The sequence below is a fragment of the Stigmatopora argus genome, chromosome 16, assembly GCF_051989625.1.
Source record: "Stigmatopora argus isolate UIUO_Sarg chromosome 16, RoL_Sarg_1.0, whole genome shotgun sequence".
Classification (NCBI taxonomy): Eukaryota; Metazoa; Chordata; class Actinopteri; order Syngnathiformes; family Syngnathidae; genus Stigmatopora; species Stigmatopora argus.
Genome location: NC_135402.1, coordinates 4,742,531 through 4,763,196, shown reverse-complemented (window position 1 = coordinate 4,763,196; position 20,666 = coordinate 4,742,531). Strand labels below are relative to the sequence as shown.

The following is a 20,666-nucleotide window of genomic DNA, read 5'->3' as shown; positions in this document are numbered from 1 at the left end:
ATTAGGGAGACAGGAAGCTGGGAGAGGCACATAGACAATCCAAGAGAGACTAAAAAATGATGGTGATGGAGAGTGAAAATATTGGCAGAGATTGAGCGGGGTCATGAGGTACTGGCGGAGAATATCTTGGGAAAGAAAATCAAGACTAAAGGCATCTCAATCAAAAGATCGCCAGTAATCTAAGCAGAAGGCCTATACAATGTAATCGTATCGTACAATAAATGGAACACTGTCATTAATTTAAAATGGGTGAGTGGATAGCGAAAATCCTGTTAAGGAGGCCTTACAGCTTTTCTGCTTTAAAGCCTTGCCACGGCGACAGGACATTAAATAATGAAATCTTAAAATTAGGATCAACAGAACTGGAAAGTAGCGATCAAACTGAATGGGGTGGGAAAAAAAGGGAATGTGAAGTAAGTGAAATTATGTGAAGGAAAGAAGGACAGTACCATTGTCAACAAGATTAGGAGGGAATATTCTAGTTTATGGTTGCCAAATAAGAGACTATTTGTAATGAACGCAATAGGACGCTGCCTTTGAATAGCAATTGTATTAAATGCCCCAGACAAATAATTTTCTGGTTGGTCAAATTTTCTTTTATTTTAGGATTAGCGCGTGATAAAGGAACAACTCAAACTTACATATCAAGGCAATATTTCATGCTTAAATAAGAACAGAAACACATTTAATTGTACCTTCTGCCGTCAAGCAGAAGAGCATTAATATTTATCCCTTCTGCAATATGTCACTGGTACAGAAAAAGCTAAACAAAGAAACAATATTTGCATTTTTCATAATCAACTGAAATTTCACAACTGTAAAACTCCATGCAGGTGAAGCCATACATTACAACTGAGACAAAATGATCGATGCAATGAAGTAATCTATGAATAAATATAGAATGTAAGGCAAAGCGATGGTGCATAATGCATCAGTGGCCAGTTGGCTCACACATGGATTTAAAGCACGTCTGACAGTTTAGGGAGAGGCAAAGTTGTTCATCCTCACCAGATGTGCTTTTGCATTACTGATTAATTATGCTACAGCTCGCAACACTGGGCTTGGTGTCCAGGAAATGATATTACACCACGCAACCTCAGCAAAGTCAACCTCAGGGTTTTTCCCCCCTTTTATCCCACCTCTCCTTCTGGACACAGGCAGTTTATATAACTTCAAAATCGAACATTAATAACATCTGTGAAGCTTTGGCAGAGCAAAACATTGTTTGCTTGTAGGAGGTTAAACAAGATGTGCTCCACAAGACCATTAAAAAAAATAAAACATTCACACCCAGTGAAAGACTGTCTCATTTGCTCGGGTTTCTGTCAGTTCCTCCTCTTAACCAATGACAATAAACGAAGCAACCCCGCTGTCACGGAGACAGCTGGCACGGAAACGGCACAATTACACCATCGTCCAAACCTTCTTCTATTCCACCATGGTCACTACTTTTTTCCCTTTCACTCTTTTGCTAGCATGTTTTTTTCCCTTCTCATTAATTAAATAGCAATAAAATAGCCTTAAATATAAAGACACACACACACACACATACACACGTACACACACACACTGGAGTACCTCCATTCAAACCAGGAGGGCTTAGACTCCTTAATGGATGATACATTTTTCATCACAAAGGCATGAAATAAAGATATCCTGGTTGCTCCATTTTCTCAGTTTTTTCATTCTCTCTCTGCAACTCATGATTTAATCCTGACCGTTTCCCCTTCTCTCTCGCTCTCTCTCGCTCTCTCTCTCTTTCTCTCTCTCTCTCCTTCTCTATTCCTGCTGCTGACTCCTCCCTCCATTTCTGTACTGCACTCCCTCTCTCTGTCTCTAACACACAAACACACACACACACAAACACACACACTCTCTCACACACTCTCACACACACATATACACGCCCTCCACCCCCATCGCTGCAGTGTCTCAACTGCCTTGGAGCAAATGAGAGAGGATACAGACGTGCATAAGGCACAGAAAAGATAGAGACAGATGTGTGTGTGTGTGTGAGAGAGAGAAAGAGAGAGAACGAGAGAGTGAGGGTAGAGAGAGAGAGAGAGTAATTGGAAATAAGAGGACGACATGAAAATGAAGAAGTGTGATTAAAAGGGTGGATTGTTTAGAGGCGTTCTCGGCGTGCCAGGGCTCATCTGCAGTATTCTTCGTAAATGGATGCTGCCTTGTGAACACGGTAAGGCTAACAAACTACTTCCCAGAATGCTGCATTTCATTTTTTAAATACATAAAAAATCTGCCCTTTAGCAAGGACTGTTTTGGGACAAGGTAGGTAGGACAAATGCGGGACACCTGAGTGTGTTTTGGCTGTTTTCCCATATAAAACAGCCAAGGTGATGCTGAGAGATGGGTAGCCAGCTTGTCCGGCCCCCTCCTCCACCCTGCTAGCCGTTCCATTGGACGATGTTATCATATCCTTGCTATTTGACTCATCACCAAAGAGCATCCTCTATCCTTGAGGATGCTTTGGCTTCATGCTAGTGCTTAAATCTAGTGGTTAGCTTATGTAGGACAGGGGTGTGTGTGTATGTGTGTGTGTGTGTGTGTCGGTCTGGGCCACTGGGCTTGCAAATATGGGGAGTAGAAGAAGCACATGATCAGGTGTTGGCTTCCATTGACGCTTGATGGGAATGTGCAATCGTCAAATTTCCCCTTGAGTGTTGCTTTACAGATTATAGGAACATTGCAGGATTGTCGCCGTCTGCCGCTTTACGCCTGCGTTAAATCATCGTTAATCATAGCCGAGTTGTTTTATGGAATGTGACAGCCAGGCGGGAAACGCAAGATAAAATGAGATGATTTTTGACTTTCTCGGTCTCACCAGCCTTACACGCCTTAATATAAGTATAGATTTTTTTAAATGTTTGTAGGGTTGTTCTACATGTATGAGAGGGAGAGAGAAAGAGAGAGGGAGGGCGGGAACCATTGCAGTGGAGGGGTCTGGGGTGGTGGCAGCGGGAGTGGTGGTGGGTTAACAGCAAGGAGGCAGATGGGGCAAAGGGGCGGAGGTTGTGAGGCTGCAGAGAAAGAAGAGGCAAAAAGGATTTCTTAAAAAAAAAAAGAAAAAAAAATCAGAACGCTGCTCCTTTCTGTGACACGATATACAGGCAGTCCTAAAACGTCACGGAACTAAGACAAAAAAACGATGGATGAACTCCAAAATGGATAATAAGGACAATGAGCTTGCTTAAAATACCTCTAATATTGCATGATTGGGCCTTGTCTGCAAAGGCTAAGAAAGGAATCAAATATTGATCAGTTTCAGTCTAAGACTGAGCTTCAGTAGCTGGCTGTTTTTTCTAGCAAAGCCTATTAACAAATCAGATATTGCTGCTCAAAAAACACTATTTGGCTAAATTCCAACCTTTTCCCCCCCGTCTTGTTACTTCTAGCAAAAGATCCAAATATGTCAAAGTGTACGTCAAAGGAATGATTCTAAACAGTTTGGCTAACACGATTATGTAATGCATCTATTTGACTATCATAAATGAAGCATCGGGCATGCTTTTCAACTATGCCAATGGCAAATGCTCGCTCTTGAGGCAGTACGTGCCATTCGGATGAGTGCTATGCATATAAAAACGAGAGTAACTGTGACAAAAACCTATGCCGAGTTGACCTCCTTCCACCTCTTTTGTTCCTTGCTACATTCAAGTCCTGTGGGCGACATAATAGCTGTGGACAGCACATACAGGCTTGTTTCAAAAAGGACAGCCAAACAGCAGAGGTACAAACCAATCAGCTTGAGACACCAGGGTCCCTATGCCAGAACCAAGTCAGAATAAGTCACATGCTCTTAATGTAAGCGTATGCTCATAACATAAGATAATAGTAGTTCAATGCTAAAATTGTTGCTATATTTTCAATGTCATGGCTGCACATGATCCGTTATGACCTGATAAAATGAATGTCAGTCATCAGTGTATCTTTCGTTACGAATTCATCACTGTAAAATAAGCTTGATGACCACAAAAACAAGATTTTTGGTACTGAATTGATCCTGATTGTGTTTTGTTATTAAATGAGTCTTTGGAAAGTTTTTACTTCTTTAGTTACATTGATATTCAGACGATTTTTGGTGGTTTATTTGGCATTTTAAGTTGTCAGGCCATTTAAAGAAAGGTACTCGCCGTCTATGTTGTTTGCAGCAATCATCAGGTCAAAACTGCTTCTTAAATACGCTGTTTTGGGGGAAATTGAGGATAAGTTAAACCCTAAGTACAGTAAGTGTAAATAGGTGAATGCGGCACCACAATTAAAGGGGGTTTCACTGTTGAGTACATGGCAATTATGATATTAATTATAGCTGCTTTCGCATTTGTTTGTGGTAGATGACAGTATGATGCAAGAGTATGTCACATCCAGTTACATTACATTGTTTCAAATTCCTATCATTTATCGTAATTGTGACTTTGCTACAGTATTAATCATTAGTCGTCGTAACGTGAGGACCATCTGATTTTTCAACGATTAGTTTTAAGGTAAAATGGTATTATTTCATGATTACAACTAACACACGATGTAACCAATGCATTATTAACACTGCAGTTTTTGATGTAGCGCATCATGTTTTGAACCATCAACTACAGTACATGTGCGTCAATTTTTTTAACTGTTCTATTGCAACATTGCACTTGTTCAGGTAGTTCAGCACTGGTGTTTATTTTGGGTTTTTTAAATCCTGGCTAGGTACTCGGACTACGTGTGTTTGGGAGCCAACTCTCATGTGCAGGCTCTGACGTAAAACCATCTAATAAATAACATAAGGGGGGGAGGGGCCTTGGAGATGGTTTGTGTTCTCCTTTGCTGTTTAATAAAACAACATTAGCTGGACCCGCCTTTTTTCTTGTCCATTGACCTTCCGCTCATTTGCTGGTCTACTGTATGCCCGCCGCCAGATACAGAGGTTGTGTGTTTTCCGACCGAAGGCCAACGAGTGAACGGTCTTTACTTGCTGCACTCAGAAACCGGGACAAACAGAGCAACTTTGTGTTCCATTGCACACACATAACAGTGGTCATATGACAACAAGGAGGCAGTGGAGAGGAAGAAGAGGGAACGAGGAGGGGTTAGGTTGATCAGGGAGTGCTATGGTGACCTTCAACCTGCCAGCGAGAGATGGTGCTGTGGAATGAAGGCAATCGGAGGTACGAGGGGGCTACGACCGCACCGTCCGTGATGGCTCAAATGATAATATTTTAATCAATATTAAAACGACAACAATTATTAATCAGGATTTGTGTCATGTTAGGAAAAGCATCTTTTTTTCTGCTACATTCTAACAACAAAAATAAGAGCATTAAAACTCTCTAGGAATTGAAAATTGACCATAGGTTAAATGAATAAATATGGTATTATTTTATTACTAAGTCGCTGTAGGAACAGAACTCTAAAAACCAAAAATCTACACTGAGATGTTGTCATGGATATAAATTTTAATTGCAAAAGTAATGCTACTCAGTTATCTGTTTTTTGCATGACCAGAGGTCACCAGAAATTTGTTGCCATGGAGAAAATTTAATTTTGCAGTACTCTTGCTAGTCATGGTAATGGAAGATATATTTGATAGTCGCTAGTTGGTATTGAGTGTTATTCTTTGAGTATCAATGTTTAGTTTCAAATTTCACAATCATGACAATAGTACGGACACTTTACTGCATATGTACTCGAGGTCCAAAAGAAAAGCAGATGTTTTAATCCAGTTGCGGGTGACAACCTTGCGCCCTCGTTATCCTTGTACATCTGACTAAACTTTTGCACAAACATGCCATTGTCAATGCTGGCTGGTCTTGTGACTCAGTGTGATTGACGAAAGGGGGAACTGAGCCACTGAGCATCAACAACATTAAAATGGGGGCATTATCACAAAAAGAGAGCTCTCCCCGCCACCGCTATCTCGCCACCGCTATCTCGCCACCGCCTTCAGAATGACCCACTGTTTTGGGAGAAGAACAGGGAGAACAGTGCCCGTCATTGTTTTCAATAATGAATGAGTTGCATCCTCACGTGTGCCATCTACAGGCATCCGTCTCTGAAGTCTGCCAGGCATGATGGGCGCAACATTAGATACACGTGCGCTCTTCCTTCCCAAATCAAGCCTCGTTTCAGCAGTTCTAACTTTACCACATTAATCATGCTATTTTTCCCCCTCCCAAAACAATGTCATACTTTTATCAAGAGGTTCTGATATTCAATCTGTTAATAAATCCAATCAACAATAAAAATGGATCATCAATGCTCGTGTGAAAGGAATTGGAGGATAACACAAGTGCAAATATCTAAAGAACAAACCGCAAATAGCACAGGGCGGTCACTTTCTTTCTTTAAAAAATTAAGGCAGTGCGGGTGCAAAAACATATTTTTGTGTGTTTCATTCCAAGTAGCAATGAATATCTTTTTCCAGGAATTGAACTATCACAGTTTGTTTCCCTAAGGAAAAAGAAAGACGCAGTTTCAATTTGAACAAAGAGCTAAAAGAACTGACAACAGACGCTCACAAAAAGCAAAGCAATTGGATTTGTTCCGATTACCAAGCTTGAACAATATGAAGAAGCTTTTAAACTAAATTATGAACGTAATCCACCAAACAAAGACATGCCTTTTTTGCAGCAGATTTTTGTAGTTAAGTTTCATCCCCCATTGGAGAACTTGCACACTGAAAGAGTTAAGTTACACAAACAGCTAAAGACCTGCAGAAAAATCACATTGTCTGACCTACAGTATATCTGCTCTAATTCTGATGTAGAGTGGGATCAACACACACCTCCGAGTCATCAAAAAAAAGCAGGATTTCTATTCGTTCCACACAAGTACGCAAAACGAAAAATACAGTAATCAATCGTTTTCTAGCCACAAACATGAAATTGACTGTTTGCTTTTTGTCCCAGATTCCAGCAATCATTTACAGCAAAATATCATATCTCAGTTGCAGACAGGTCATCACACATCACTCAATTTGGCTGTGCCAGTTTTTAAATTTTCCTTCTCGATATGTGCAATTTGAAATAACAGAACTTTATTGTCTAGTCACAATGCCAGTTTTTGTTCTTGGCAAGTACTTTTACAGGAAAAAGGATAATGTTACAATATCACCATTGTATTGGAGATGTCGTTTAAGGCGAGGGATCCCAAAAGATTTCCAACACATTTTGACAGAACAAAGCATTCAACATTCAACAGTCAGCCATTGGAAAGAAATCAAGTCGTGATTTGTGAAATGAAAAAAATGCTGAAAGGAAGTTGTTTGTTTCTTGTTGACTGTGTAGTGAGCTGCAGGTAACGGCGTGTTTAAACTGTCAACAGTGTCTGACACAGACGTTAAAAATCACAACTTTTTGAAGGAGGCACCAATACCCGCAGATCTTTCTACTGTACTTGTGGTCACAAGGCCTTGAATGTCACCTTGACTAGGGCAGTCGTTGGCGGGGTGTGGTATCTATAGCACAGAATTCATTGATACTAACATGGGCATGAACGGTCTGAGTATACATAGAGCGTCCAAAGATTTCCATATACTATATCACAGGTGTCAAAGTGGCGGCCCGGGGGCCAAATCTGGCCCGCCGCCTCATTTTGTGCGGCCCGAGAAAGTAAATCATGAGTGCCGACTTTCTGTTTTAGTATCAAATTAAAATGAAGAGTATAGATGTATATTAAATTTCCTGATTTTCCCCCTTTTAAATCGATAATTGCTATTTTTAATCCATATTTTCTTTGTTTTTAGTTCAAAAATCATTTTGTAAAATCTAAAAATATATAAAAAAAGCTAAAATAAACATTGTTTTAGGATCAAATTCAAATGATTATAGATGTACGTTACATTTCCTGATTTTCCCCTTTTTAAAATAAATCATTGCAGTTTTTTAATCCAATTTTTTTCTTTTGTGTTTTTAGTTCAAAAAGCATTTTGTAAAATCGAAAAATAAATATATACAAATATTTTCCGTTTTCCACTTTAAAAAAATATTTTGTTTCCATTTGAAATAAAAAACATGATTAAAAGACATTTTCCATGACTAAGAAAAAAAAGCTAAAATAAACATTGTTTTAGATCTATAAAAACGGACTATTTAGGGCTTTTGATCCAGTTCTTTGAATCCAATTTCGAACCTTTAAAAAAAATCTAGATATTAGATCTAAAATGGTCCGGCCCACATGAAATGGCGTTGACGTTAATGTGGCCCGTGAACCAACCCGAATTTGACACCCTTGATATATATGTTTATCGGCTGTGTCCAAGCTTAGGCAACAGGACAATCCCGGTTTTGGGCAGCCATGATGGACTTAACAGTAGTGACAAAATACTCTGAGCAATCACGAGTTACAAAAAGTCACCCCACATGACAAGGTGAAAATAGTACAAAATTACTCATCTGGCAAGTCATTAGTTCTGTTCTGTTCTTTGACCATGATAAATGGCAGAATTATTTTGATCTTTTGAATTAATTTAAGTAGAGTGACATATTGAGGACAAGAAGATGGAAATACGGAATTAGAACTTAGCCTTTAACTTTTAGTTTAATACACCTGGTATGTCAAATACATTTGTTTACGTTAGCTGGTGATCTACAAAGTAAGTTATATTTGATTTGAACTAGTTTTTCAGCCACACTTGGTTTATCTATGTTGACTATTTATGTTGACTATTTTTTCATTTATTGATTATTTGTGCATTGAATGGTGAAGCCTTAAAACTCATTATAATTGTAACATGCCAATAAAGGGATTCAATTCAATTCAATTCTGTTTAATGTTCTAAATACATCAATGTTGGCATTAGATTAAATTGATTGTTTAACTCAAGTGTCAAAGTGGCGGCCCGGGGGCCAAATCTGGCCCGCCGCATCATTTTGTGTGGCCCGGGAAAGTAAATCAGGAGTGCCGACTTTCTGTTTTAGGATCAAATTAAAATGAAGATTATATATGTATATTATATTTCCTGATTTTCCCCCTTTTAAATGAATAATTGTAATTTTTTAATCAATTTTTTCTGTGTTTTTAGTTCAAAAATAATTTTGTAAAATCTAAAAATATATTTAAAAAAGCTAAAATAAACATTGTTTTAGATCTATAAAAACTGAATATTCAGGGCTTTTAATCCAGTTCTTTTAATCCATTTATAAAAAAATATATCTAAATATTATATCTAAAATGGTTCGGCCCACATGAAATCAAGTTGACGTTAAAGCGGCCCACGAACCAACCCGAGTCTGACACCCCTGATTTAACTTATGCAATTATGACTTGAGCATCAAAGAAAGCTGTTTGCACAATATAATCTAATTGCATCTTTTGAAATAAAGCTGCTGAGGCATCTCGTTCAACAAAATGAAGTCAATCGCTTCCATTGTATATTGGCAACAGGCAGCAGGTTATTCTTCTGGTGGGCATACTACATGCGTCGAAGTAGCATTTTGAAATTTTAATGAGATCTGGGATGTTAGTCCTGTTTCCAATCGATTCTCAAGATTCGATATTGAGACCAAGCTATATCGCATGTTTGTCGCACTGTGTAACATCTCTCATTTTAAAAATTCCCCATTGCTCCTTCAGGAAAAGCCAGTTGGCTGTGTTTATACCAAACAGGCTTTTGTTTCACCTTATGTCGGGTGAAGAACACAGAAGGCAAGAGCAGCCGAGCGACCAAAGTGCATTGATCACCTCCCTAATGCATTGCTAATTCAACACATACATGAATCATTTCCAGCAGCTTCTCATTAAAGCGGCTGCCTTTCTCTCACATAGCCTAAGGAATCCTGAATAAAGTAAATAATAACACCTTATTGCTATCGTCTTCTACCACAGGCACAATCAATTACATCTATTTGACATTTGACATTTTGGGTAGATTAGGGGCGTAACTTTGGTGTCAGAGTTGCTCTCGAATATTTAATTCACTTCAATCAGATCGAGCAGGTACGTTAATAATTTCTGCATTTTTGCACAGTGTTCATTTGGCAAACGAGCAATCAACAACATGAATAAAATAATGATGTACCAAGCCTACTGAGATTGTGATGGTAGATTACTACGTTTATGAGATTGGATATTTGTGGCAAAAGTCCTGTCAATCTGTCCTTTAAGAAGAGCCTGTCAGGTGCAGTTTAGCGGGTGCAAGAAGTGAGCTCCAGGCTATTAAACAGCTGCCTTTTGGCTGGTTATATGACATGTGAGCGTTCTTCTGTGTGCCTGCTCTGTGCTCCCAGTGTAATGGTTTCTTGTCAAAATCTTCAGAAATGTAATAGGGATAAATCTGCCATTGTGAGGGTGTGCCGCAAATGTTGCCCTACTCAGACAAACGAGTTATACCGTATTTTCACGACTATAAGGCGCACCGCATTACAAGGCGCACCCTCAATGAATGGGTAGTCATCTAAAAGTCATAGACTTAAGAACTCTGAATAGTCAAATTTGATCCAACACAAATGTTAGTTATGCCGCTATTTACTTGAAGAATGGAAATTTAGGACTAAAGTTACAATCCCCAAATGTAGAATTCATAGATTGAAGTAAAATTGGAGAAAGTAATCAAAGGATTAACTGTTTTTAATTAAAATTTGTTCTATATCATGAACGTACTGGCAAAATTTGCATCTCTCTAATACAGCCCTCTTCGATCTGATTTTACCTTTACATTACATAATTTATAATACAGGTAGATGTGACGGTCTCAAAGAAATGTGAAATTCACGTAAATAATGATGTATTTTAGCATTTTCTCATGATGGTAACACAATCAAACCTTTAATGAGACTATACGATGGATGTCAGCATTTTCTTTTAAGTTGGCTGCACTGTTTTCCCTCGCAATTATCTAGTGGGGTAAAACTTCAAAAAGAGCAGAAATGCAGTTGATGCAAATAAAAAAAAGACCTCATGCACGGCTTTAAAAGCAACTCAGAATTTGCGCATTTGGCATACGTTGTCATTTCGTGAGGGCAGTTCGAGGCTTGAAGCCATGAAACAATGCTCCCTGTTTGTGTGCTGATGCTTTGTTGTGGTTTTGTTCTGCTCTGTTTGTCCTCTCGCTCTTTTGAAGAATGGACCTCTCTTTCCAAATGCAGAGATATAGCCTTCTCTGGCAATCTGATAGGTCAGAAAAAGTTGAGTTTTGTCAAAAGAACCACGACAAATGTAAGTCTGCGTGTTTTTCCTAGGGTCCATTCGTGCACCAGAAAGCCAGAACTAGTATAATCAACAAAAATATACATTACGGTTCCAATATACTTTTTAACAAGTAAACCTCTTTCTTCTGAACAACTATTACAAGCCTGTAAGGACCAAAATGAAACCAGATTCCCATTAAAATCTAAGTGCTTTTCCACTATTTGCAGTAGAACCTAGCGGATAAAATCACAGATGTCTGGAAGCAAAGTAGCTTCAATGCCGGCATAAAAACACGAGAGACACCTGCTGGTTCAAGCTCGCTGCTTTCCCTGGAGAAAGTACATACGGATTTTAGCGAAATGAATTGTTGTCAGCGAATGGGAGACAATATGTAGAATTTCCAAGCAGGTTTAGCTTGTACATCTCTTTGAATCGATCTGCTCGATCTTCTCAGCGTCACTTCTAAACAGAGGTCCTTCAAAAATTACCAAACGTACTGCAACTGTATGTTTTAAACAACCTATCTTGTGATTGGATATTTATGTCTGTCCTCTCTTTATGTTTACCAGATTTGCTGGAAGAATTAGAGAAGTAATTCTCAATCCAGGTTGGATGATTGCAGTGCCCTGACGGGAAGATCTAACACAGGAGCCATGTGGGAATGGAGTGCGCGAATTTTCTCGATCGCACCCATCAAGTCCAAACACTTCCTCTACTGACATAAGTTGAACATCGTCTGCCGTCCTCCAGACTTATTCCTCAAGGGTGCTATGATTTCCGGCTCCCTTAGCTTCACCAGGCCGTCCAAACTCAGTATCAAGTACTGTGTGGGCATCCCACAAGTCTGGGTTTTGCCCACACAGGACTCACAGACTGCCGCGGAGCAAAAATTATGAAACACATCCGAATTACTCCCTTCGACGGATGCTTTCCTGGCTCGTGGTTGTTGTGACTTCGCGGCTGGCCTTTTCCCTAACTATCCTCAGCCTTCTCCAAAGATTTCATCACCTCTTCTTTGTAATTTAATCACCCCCCCCCCCAAAGCGGCAGTACGAGTTCCTTTGCGCTCAGTACGTGGTGGAGGACCATGGGATGCCGTCAGAGCTCGGAGGAGAAGGAAGCGGCTCGGCGCTCGCGGCGAATCGACCGCCACTTGCGCTCGGAGAGTCAGCGGCAGAGGCGTGAGATCAAGTTATTGCTTCTGGGCACCAGCAACTCCGGCAAGAGTACCATCGTCAAGCAGATGAAGATCATTCACAGCGGCGGCTTTAACCTGGAGGCCTGCAAGGAGTACAAGCCCCTGATCCTTTACAACGCCATCGACTCCCTCACACGCATCATCCGTGCCCTGACCACCCTGAAGATTGACTTTCATAATGCTGACCGCGCCTACGACGCCGTTCAGCTCTTCGCCCTCACCGGGCCTGCGGAAAGCAAGGGAGAGATCACTCCAGAGCTGCTTGGGGTCATGAAACGCCTCTGGGCAGACTCCGGGGTCCAAGAGTGCTTTCAGCGATCCAACGAGTACCACTTAGAGGACAACACTTCTTACTACCTAAACGACCTGGACCGCATTTCTGCAGCCGAGTACATCCCGACAGTAGAGGACATCCTGCGATCCCGTGACATGACCACAGGCATCGTCGAGAACAAGTTCACCTTCAAGGAGCTGACCTTCAAGATGGTGGATGTAGGTGGACAGCGATCAGAGAGAAAGAAGTGGATCCATTGTTTCGAGGGAGTGACGGCAATCATTTTCTGTGTTGAACTGAGTGGCTACGACCTCAAACTCTACGAGGACAACCAGACGGTAAGCTTGAGATAGATCGTAACGCTTTCCACACACATATACGTAGTCATTTAATTAATTACAATTAAAGGATGGTCAAAAATTACTACTATGCGTAAAACCATAAGAACCTTCCAAATTTCAATTCTTCTTTTATTTGTTGATGTAGATTCAATTTAAAAGCTCAACCATCTAGCACCATTAAGACGCATACCTGTCAACCTTGGCCAATTGCTCCCCTTGTTAATGATTGCAATTCCCCTTACGAAGTGATAATAAACCGTACAAATGCTACGCGGCACATATTTACTCACATAAGGCGCACTTAAAAGTCAAAAATTTTCCACAAAGTGTACGTACTAGCGCCCAATTAGTCGGTGCGCCTGTTGTATACACTAAATTCAAGATTCTGTAGATGTCGCTAACAGCTTGACTCTCTGGGTACATTGCTTGCTGACGGGCTATGTGGAAGCGGAATGCGTGTGCACATATCATGCTTGAAGCATGACAATATTAGCAGTCGACGATGATGTTTTCGTCAGACGAAATGGGTAAAACGAGAACGGTTTTACAAAAAAACAGACTTTAAAAAAAAAATCCCTTACAAAAGTTGTTATGCGGCATACACAATTTGAAATGATAAAAAAGGTACAAAATACGGGAAAAACGCATAAATTGACAGGTTTGAAGACGGTACATTTTTCACTGACAAGATTACTTTCTGCATGTTTCACTCAAAGATTTAAAAAAATCCAGCTTTATAAAATGAATGTCAAGCTTTGCTAGATTATATTGTCCTTTTAAGAATGTGGTGTGCTGCAAGTCCTCGCCGGCAAGAGCAGGACTGCTTGTACAAACATCGCCAAGATGATAAAATTAAGAAAGCATATCTCCTTGACTTGATGCTATAACAGTGATAGCCACCCAAGTTTAACTTTTGTCACGGCTAATGCATCCCCTGTGATGTAATCCACCAAAAAAAAGCTATTCAAAATGTCTGACTGAAGAGCGATGTTTGTGCTATCTCATTCTTAAGGTTTTGGAATTTGAAAGATTTCCCATGGCATATCCATTACCTTTTCAAGCTGTTTTAATATGCTGTGTCCCTAACGTTTATTTAACTGCCTTTTGATAGAATGTCAACATTGGGTAATCTTTCAGTTTCTGGTGAAAATCACTTATAAGTAAAGCGGCCACATTTTTGGGGGGTAAATATTTCAATAATCAGCTTTTCTTTTCTAAAAGGCACCAGTGTGGCTGCCCCCAAATGCCTTTTAAACACTACGTAACACACCACCATGGAGGAAGGTCTATGATTTATTGTGGTAACTAAAAAGGCTAGCAATGCATTGGTTACAGGCAACCTAGATAGGTTGGAACATTGAATCAATGAGTTTATTTCAGGTTAAAAATAGAGCCTGAGAAGAAAAATCCAGCTTGGTGTTAATTGAGTTCACACAACCACATGTGAAGCTTTACCTGTGAGACTTTTGGAAATTAAAAAGGCTCATGTACTGTAGGCTCTTTGGGAGTTCATGTGCCCAAAAAAATGGAGAACAAAAAAAACAAAAACAGATTTAGTTGTATTAACTTGCTAAAATTAACAAATTAATACTCAGTAGTGGAAAAATGAGCAGCGATGTGAAGAATTTAAGTGTATTGATATTTCACTAGTTAACCTCATTGTGGTTTAGTCTAGTTTTGATATAACAAAACTGGATTAAATTGTAAGAAAGGACCAAAACAGTTAATGTATATATTTCAATTGCCAATGCTATTTTAGCTGCACCAAATGTGGACTGACATTTTTTTTACTCCCTCTGTCAAGATAAGGAGGCAGCTACAATTTATAGTAGACGTCACAAGAATGAAGCTGCATGTTTTCCTTATCATCTCAATTTTTACTTTCTTTTTATTAGTCTTCTCCGTTACCAACTTTTATCATTTCACGAAATTTCTAATTTTTAATATGAAAATATCTGCGCCCTCCAACTGTTTAATGTGTAGGTAATGAGATTCTGCCACCAGAACCAGTTAAATAGATTTTGAGACCACCTAAGTTTTATACAGCGATATAGTTAATTGATACTGAAGGTGAATACTTTATCCTGTTTAACCATATATATATATATTCATATTTTAATATTTTTTTATTTTTGATAATATTTTGCTGATATGAAATGATGCAATTTAAGAATTTTTGTTCAAACGCAGATCTTTAAAACACATTTTATATGAGGTGACTAGACCGATACAAATGCATATAGTGATCTTTAGCAGTTTTTCACAAATAACATTTCCTTGCTAGAACTTAATCTCATCCAAGTCCTTTTTAACTTCAAAAGGTTATTTCAGTTCCGATGCACCGGATCACGCAAGACTGAAAACACACCATAATTACTGTACAACATTTCCCCGTCAACCCATTCCCAGTTGCATTTTCCCTGTCCCATCCTTGTCCTCATAATGAATCGGTTTCCGTAGTTACTGTTGCCTAGCAACAAGCCAGTCAAATGCTCCTAATCCTGAAATGTTGACAGTGAGCTGTGTGACTAGGGAAAGGAGGATGAGAAGGAAAGGGGGAGCGGAGCATCAGGAGGGGGGTTTTGGGGGGCTTTGCATTTCAACAAGCAGCACCACTGGAGAGAATGCATAAAGGTGGGTAAGGTGTGTCAGAAAAGTTCCGGGACTAAAATTGCAGTAGATATGATTTAATTTCTGTTGACCAAACCATTTAATGTGACCAGTATGACCGCAAATGTGCCACAATGGAAAATGCTCAACTTTGGGAGTGGCATTGTTGTGAGCATCTAGAAAAAGGAGGAAAAATTCCAACTTTTGCTTGGGAAAATTCATGTTTTTCTCAGGGTTAAACTTGTTTTGTCAGTCAATTTTTCATTGAAGGAAACAGTATTACAGAGTTGTCATTGTTCTGGTGCACACTGAAAAGCTCCCAAGAAATATTTGGATATTACAACAAACGAGATATATTTAGCACTCGGTGATTTGAGGTAGAATGGTGGATTATAAACGGCACATGAGAGTAAGAATGCGTTTGTATTTCATTCTCTACATAGCAGCAAAGGTGTAGCTGCCCACATTCACCAAGCCATTAGTAATGAACAATTTACCAGGGGAAACACGAGTGGAGTGAACAAAGTACTGCATTTCTTCACAGGGAAAAAATATTATTATACTATTATTATTCAAATATGTACATTCAGGGCTTCCTATTTTCTGCAAATGTGCGCATTTCACTACTAGAACTTCATTAAATACAAATATTTTTCACCTTAAGGTCTCATTATTTTGCCTAATGTAAAAAACATTAATTTATTGATATTCTACTGAATTTGGTGTCTCTGTATTACATTTTTAACATGCTTATCTGCCAAATTTTTACTGGCCTAGTAGGTCTTTAACTCATTCACTGCCAGCCCAGGTCACAGTTGCTGCAGTATGGATAGTAAAAGAAGGAAATTGATCCTTAAAACATCCATGAACAACAATAAATGTCCAATAGGAGCTTTTATAATATTCAAATAAAATGCAAGAGTGAGTTGCGGTACAGAAAAACTCAAGGCAGCACTCTAGTGTAATGGAGTAATATGTTATTTACCTAGCTGAAATCAATGGGGCAAGAGTCCATCCAGGCCAAGTAAAAGGAATTCAATGTTCAATACTTGTATCGACACTTCTCGAGTTACTTTGAGTTATTTACAGTGCGCTATTTCATGTGCTAATTGCGCAAGAGTTACACAGAGAAAATAGCTGATAGACAACAGACTTCTAGGGTGATCATCTCTTGTTTAAATGCACTGCAAGTTGGAGGGCAGCTTTTCATAGCGCATGTTCAACTATCTTTTAGTGCGTCATGATGAGGGTCCAGCCTAGATCCCTTGGCCCATGTACTGAATAGGTCAGAATAAAAGGGGAGCTTTTGTTCAAATTGCATAACTGTTAGGATAATGCGAGTGGAAGGGATTACATATGGCTACACAACAACCATTTAAAACTTGATATGAACAAGAGAGGAACATGTTTCCTGTTTAATCAGTTCTTCGAAAAGACATCATTTTAGGGGGGCGGGGCACAGGGATTGCTAAAAAATACAAACCAGTATCTGGATTTTATTCTTGATCATCAACATGTTCTATTTAACTCATTCTAAAGATGTTTCTAAATATGTAATCCTTTAAAGCCAGCTGCCATATAAGCTCATTTTGAGGTTACATCCAACTTGGGACTGTCAAAATGGTTGCTTTTTAATCATTGTCCAAAAACAGTGAACTCACAACATGTTACACCTGCACTCCGATTTTCTACCGGTTTTCTACCCGTTTCCCAGAAATGGCACAATGTTCTTTTGTCGTAGATTCAATGAAATAGCTGTGGAATGAAATCCTCATTGCGGGTTTTTACTCTTTTCCCAATGGTTGAGACAACATTTTTTTCCAGGATGCGTGGATCTTGTGATCGGCACAGAATATTGTGTTATTTCCATAACCTCTTAAACAACAGCCTTCCATCTGACAAAGTTGCAGTCACAAGCTACTGGCCCATCTCCACATGCCAGAAGCCACCACGGGAGACTCAACGCCCCATTTTTTAATCTTTTCTACTGTATATTGAACATCACATGACAAAAAAAAAAACTGAAAACAGACTTAAACGTAGATTCGCTTTACATGTGCACCAAAATCAAGATAATTTGCTACCATGTGATTTCACGGAGAGCAGACTGACAATAGTTGTCTTTTACACTCCCAGCATCTGAAAATTACTTTAAAACCGTTGATCAGTAGATACTTCTTCACAGTCTATATCATCTTTATTAAATTATCATTTAAATAGAGCAAATGGTTTTCGTAATTGACAAATTCAATGTTTCTTTCATTTCCGAAACATTTCAGACATTGTTGTTGACATCATCTAGCTCAAGGGTGTCAAACTCGGGTTGGTTCGCGGGCCACATTAACGTCAACTTGATTTCATGCGGGCCGGACCATTTTAGATATAATATTTAGATTTTTTTTTTTTATAAATAGATTAAAAGAACTGGATTAAAAACCCTGAATATTCAGTTTTTTATAGATCTAAAACAATGTTTATTTTAGCTTTTTTTTTAAATATATTTTTAGATTTTACAAAATGATTTTTGAACTAAAAACACAGAAAAAAATGGATTAAAAAATTACAATTATTGATTTAAAAGGGGGAAAAATCAGTAAATGTAATATACATCTATACTCTTCATTTTAATTTGATCCTAAAAGAGAAAGTCGGCACTCATGATTTACTTTCCCGGCCCACACAAAATGATGCGGCGGGCCAGATTTGGCCCCCGGGCCGCCACTTTGACACATGTGATCTAGCTTGATGAGTGACAGCAGTGTTCTGGATTAGCGGATGTTTCCTAATAGTTTTTTTCTTAAAACGTGTACATTAGCTATAGCCAAAATTCCAATCTCCTAAAAATGAATGCATGGATAAGTTGTCTTTTTTTGGATGGAAGCCCTGGCAATATTTTGGGTGGTAACAGGCAAATTGACTACATGTCGATTTCTATGACTGTGACCTCACATGTCTGACTTTTGTTCCCAGAACAAAGTCTGTCTGATTGCGCATTAGGAGAAGACCAACTAGTGTAACATCACATTGTGTAATTGCCTCACTCATTTATCCCCCTTCCATCTCCGCAGAGCCGAATGGCCGAGAGCTTGCGCCTCTTTGACTCGATCTGCAACAACAACTGGTTCACTAACACCTCCCTGATCCTCTTCCTCAACAAGAAGGACCTGTTGGCTGAGAAGATCAAACGCATTCCTCTGACAGTGTGCTTCCCCGACTACAAGGGCCAAAACACCTACGAAGAAGCGGCCGTGTACGTGCAACGGCAGTTCGAGGACCTCAACCGCAACAAGGAGACCAAGGAGATTTACTCGCATTTCACCTGCGCTACCGACACCAGCAACATCCAGTTTGTGTTTGACGCTGTCACGGACGTGATCATCCAGAACAATCTCAAGTACATTGGCTTGTGCTAGAACAAGACTTGGCGTGTAGTCTCATTGATAAGATGCAAAAATCACATGAATTGCATATGAAATGACGTTAGTTGGGAAGGTGAAGATTCAAATGGGTTATCTATACCCGATGTGTTTGCACTGAATATGAGTATGCAGAGAAACTTCAACACAAACGCGTGCGCATACCGTACCTTTATGTTCGTTCACGCAACATTACGTGTCAAGCACTTGGCGACAATGACAACACTGGACGTGTCAGATAGTTTCCCGACTGACAAACACAAAACGAAGAAGTACTTGCAAATCAGGCTTTTTAAATAATTTTGTCTTTTTTTGTTTTTTTTGTTTGCCTGAGGACATTTAATGCTGCTTTACAGGAAACCTTTGGGGCAAAATTAAATGTTTTGGGGGGGATTATTTCCACTCTGACAATGGTTAACAATGAGTGTTTGTTGTGGGGAGGGGGGGGGCATGATGTCAAAAGGTTTTTACCTAAAAAAAGGAAACTGCCACAGTTGAACTAAAAATATTTTCTACGCACTATTTCTGTTCGTCACCTAACTATCAAAGCTTTTCTGTTCCTCTTTTCTTTTGCATTTTAGGGATGAAAAAAAAGATATGTATTGCAAAGCTGCCCTTTATAGCAGACTACTGACTTCTAAAACCTGGAGTGTTATGTTCATTAGCGTCAAAAGTGTTCAAAATGATAATTCTACTTTCCAGCAAAGATGACAAACAGTGCCAAGATCAGTTTGTAAATAAAACAGACAGCATTGATGACAATTACTTTTGTTTTGTTTATATGGAGAAGGAAATATCCTAAAACTTGCATGATTTTCTTACTTTGGGATACTAATCTATTTTCGTTGGATTTTTTTTTTCCTCCTTTCCTTGGTTCGAATAATATATTCCCAAAAAAACATATATTGAAGTCAAACACTGTGTAAGATTGTACAGCTGTCAAGAGAGGAATTTATTGAAGAGTTTTATCGATATAATTACAGTGATGATGATGTAATGATGGTTTTAAAAAATGAAAATAAAAAAAAACAAGCTGATATTGGTGGAAAAGTCAAGTCTCGCAAGTGAAAATGAGAAGCGAAAAAAAAAAGACAATGAAAAATGTGAAAAAGATGACGCAAACTTTAATCTTCCTTGCATTCTCTAAAGTGGAACTTGTCCAACAGTTGGTATGATATGTAAATAGTATACAGTATGGTACACTCTTTGTCATAACAAATAATAGTGGTTGAGGGGGGAGACAAAGAGAGAAAGTAAAAGGAAGAGATGGAGAAGGAGAAAGGGGGGCATTATTCCATTTTGCTCCTCCTTCGACTCTCCCTTTTCACTTATGATGTGCAAACAACTTAGCTAAGGGCTTCACGTTTGACTTGACCGGATGTCCACTTTAAGAAAAAAAAGTAAATGAAAAGAATATGATAAAAGGACAACTATGAATAAAACAACTTATGCAAATTTCATGGTGTTGTAAATGATTTTTTTTGACCGTGACTTTCTCGGAACGATTTGTCTTGTCCATTAGTAGGAGCATGCTGCTGTTCATAACAATGAGAGTACAAATTGCGAAATACTTTTACATTGCATGACAAAAAATAGTGGAGTTCATAAACCTGACATTAAAAAAAATAGATATTTTAGAAAATAATACTTACTGCTTTTACACCTTAGCATAAGTCACAGTGACGTTGACAGCAGCGACA

General features: G+C 38.9%; 2 protein-coding genes across 4 annotated transcripts in view; one reads left to right on the top strand and one right to left on the bottom strand.

Annotated features, from left to right (window-relative positions):
* Nucleotides 1–20,666, bottom strand: part of sppl3 (signal peptide peptidase 3) — a 44,071-nt gene that overhangs the window by 19,179 nt on the left and 4,226 nt on the right. The gene's annotated exons all lie outside the window — the stretch shown is intronic.
* On the top strand, nt 1,850–20,421 carry gnaz (guanine nucleotide binding protein (G protein), alpha z polypeptide). Of its 2 annotated transcripts, none has more exons than XM_077622805.1 (3): nt 1,850–2,197; nt 11,697–12,937; nt 18,619–20,421. In XM_077622805.1, exons 2-3 carry the CDS (start codon nt 12,215–12,217, stop codon nt 18,961–18,963), a joined length of 1,068 nt encoding a protein of 355 aa, XP_077478931.1. In that variant the 5' UTR covers nt 1,850–2,197; nt 11,697–12,214; the 3' UTR covers nt 18,964–20,421. The 2 variants fall into 2 exon arrangements, with proteins under 2 accessions (XP_077478931.1, XP_077478932.1); XM_077622806.1 differs by lacking the exon at nt 1,850–2,197 and adding an exon at nt 4,921–5,168.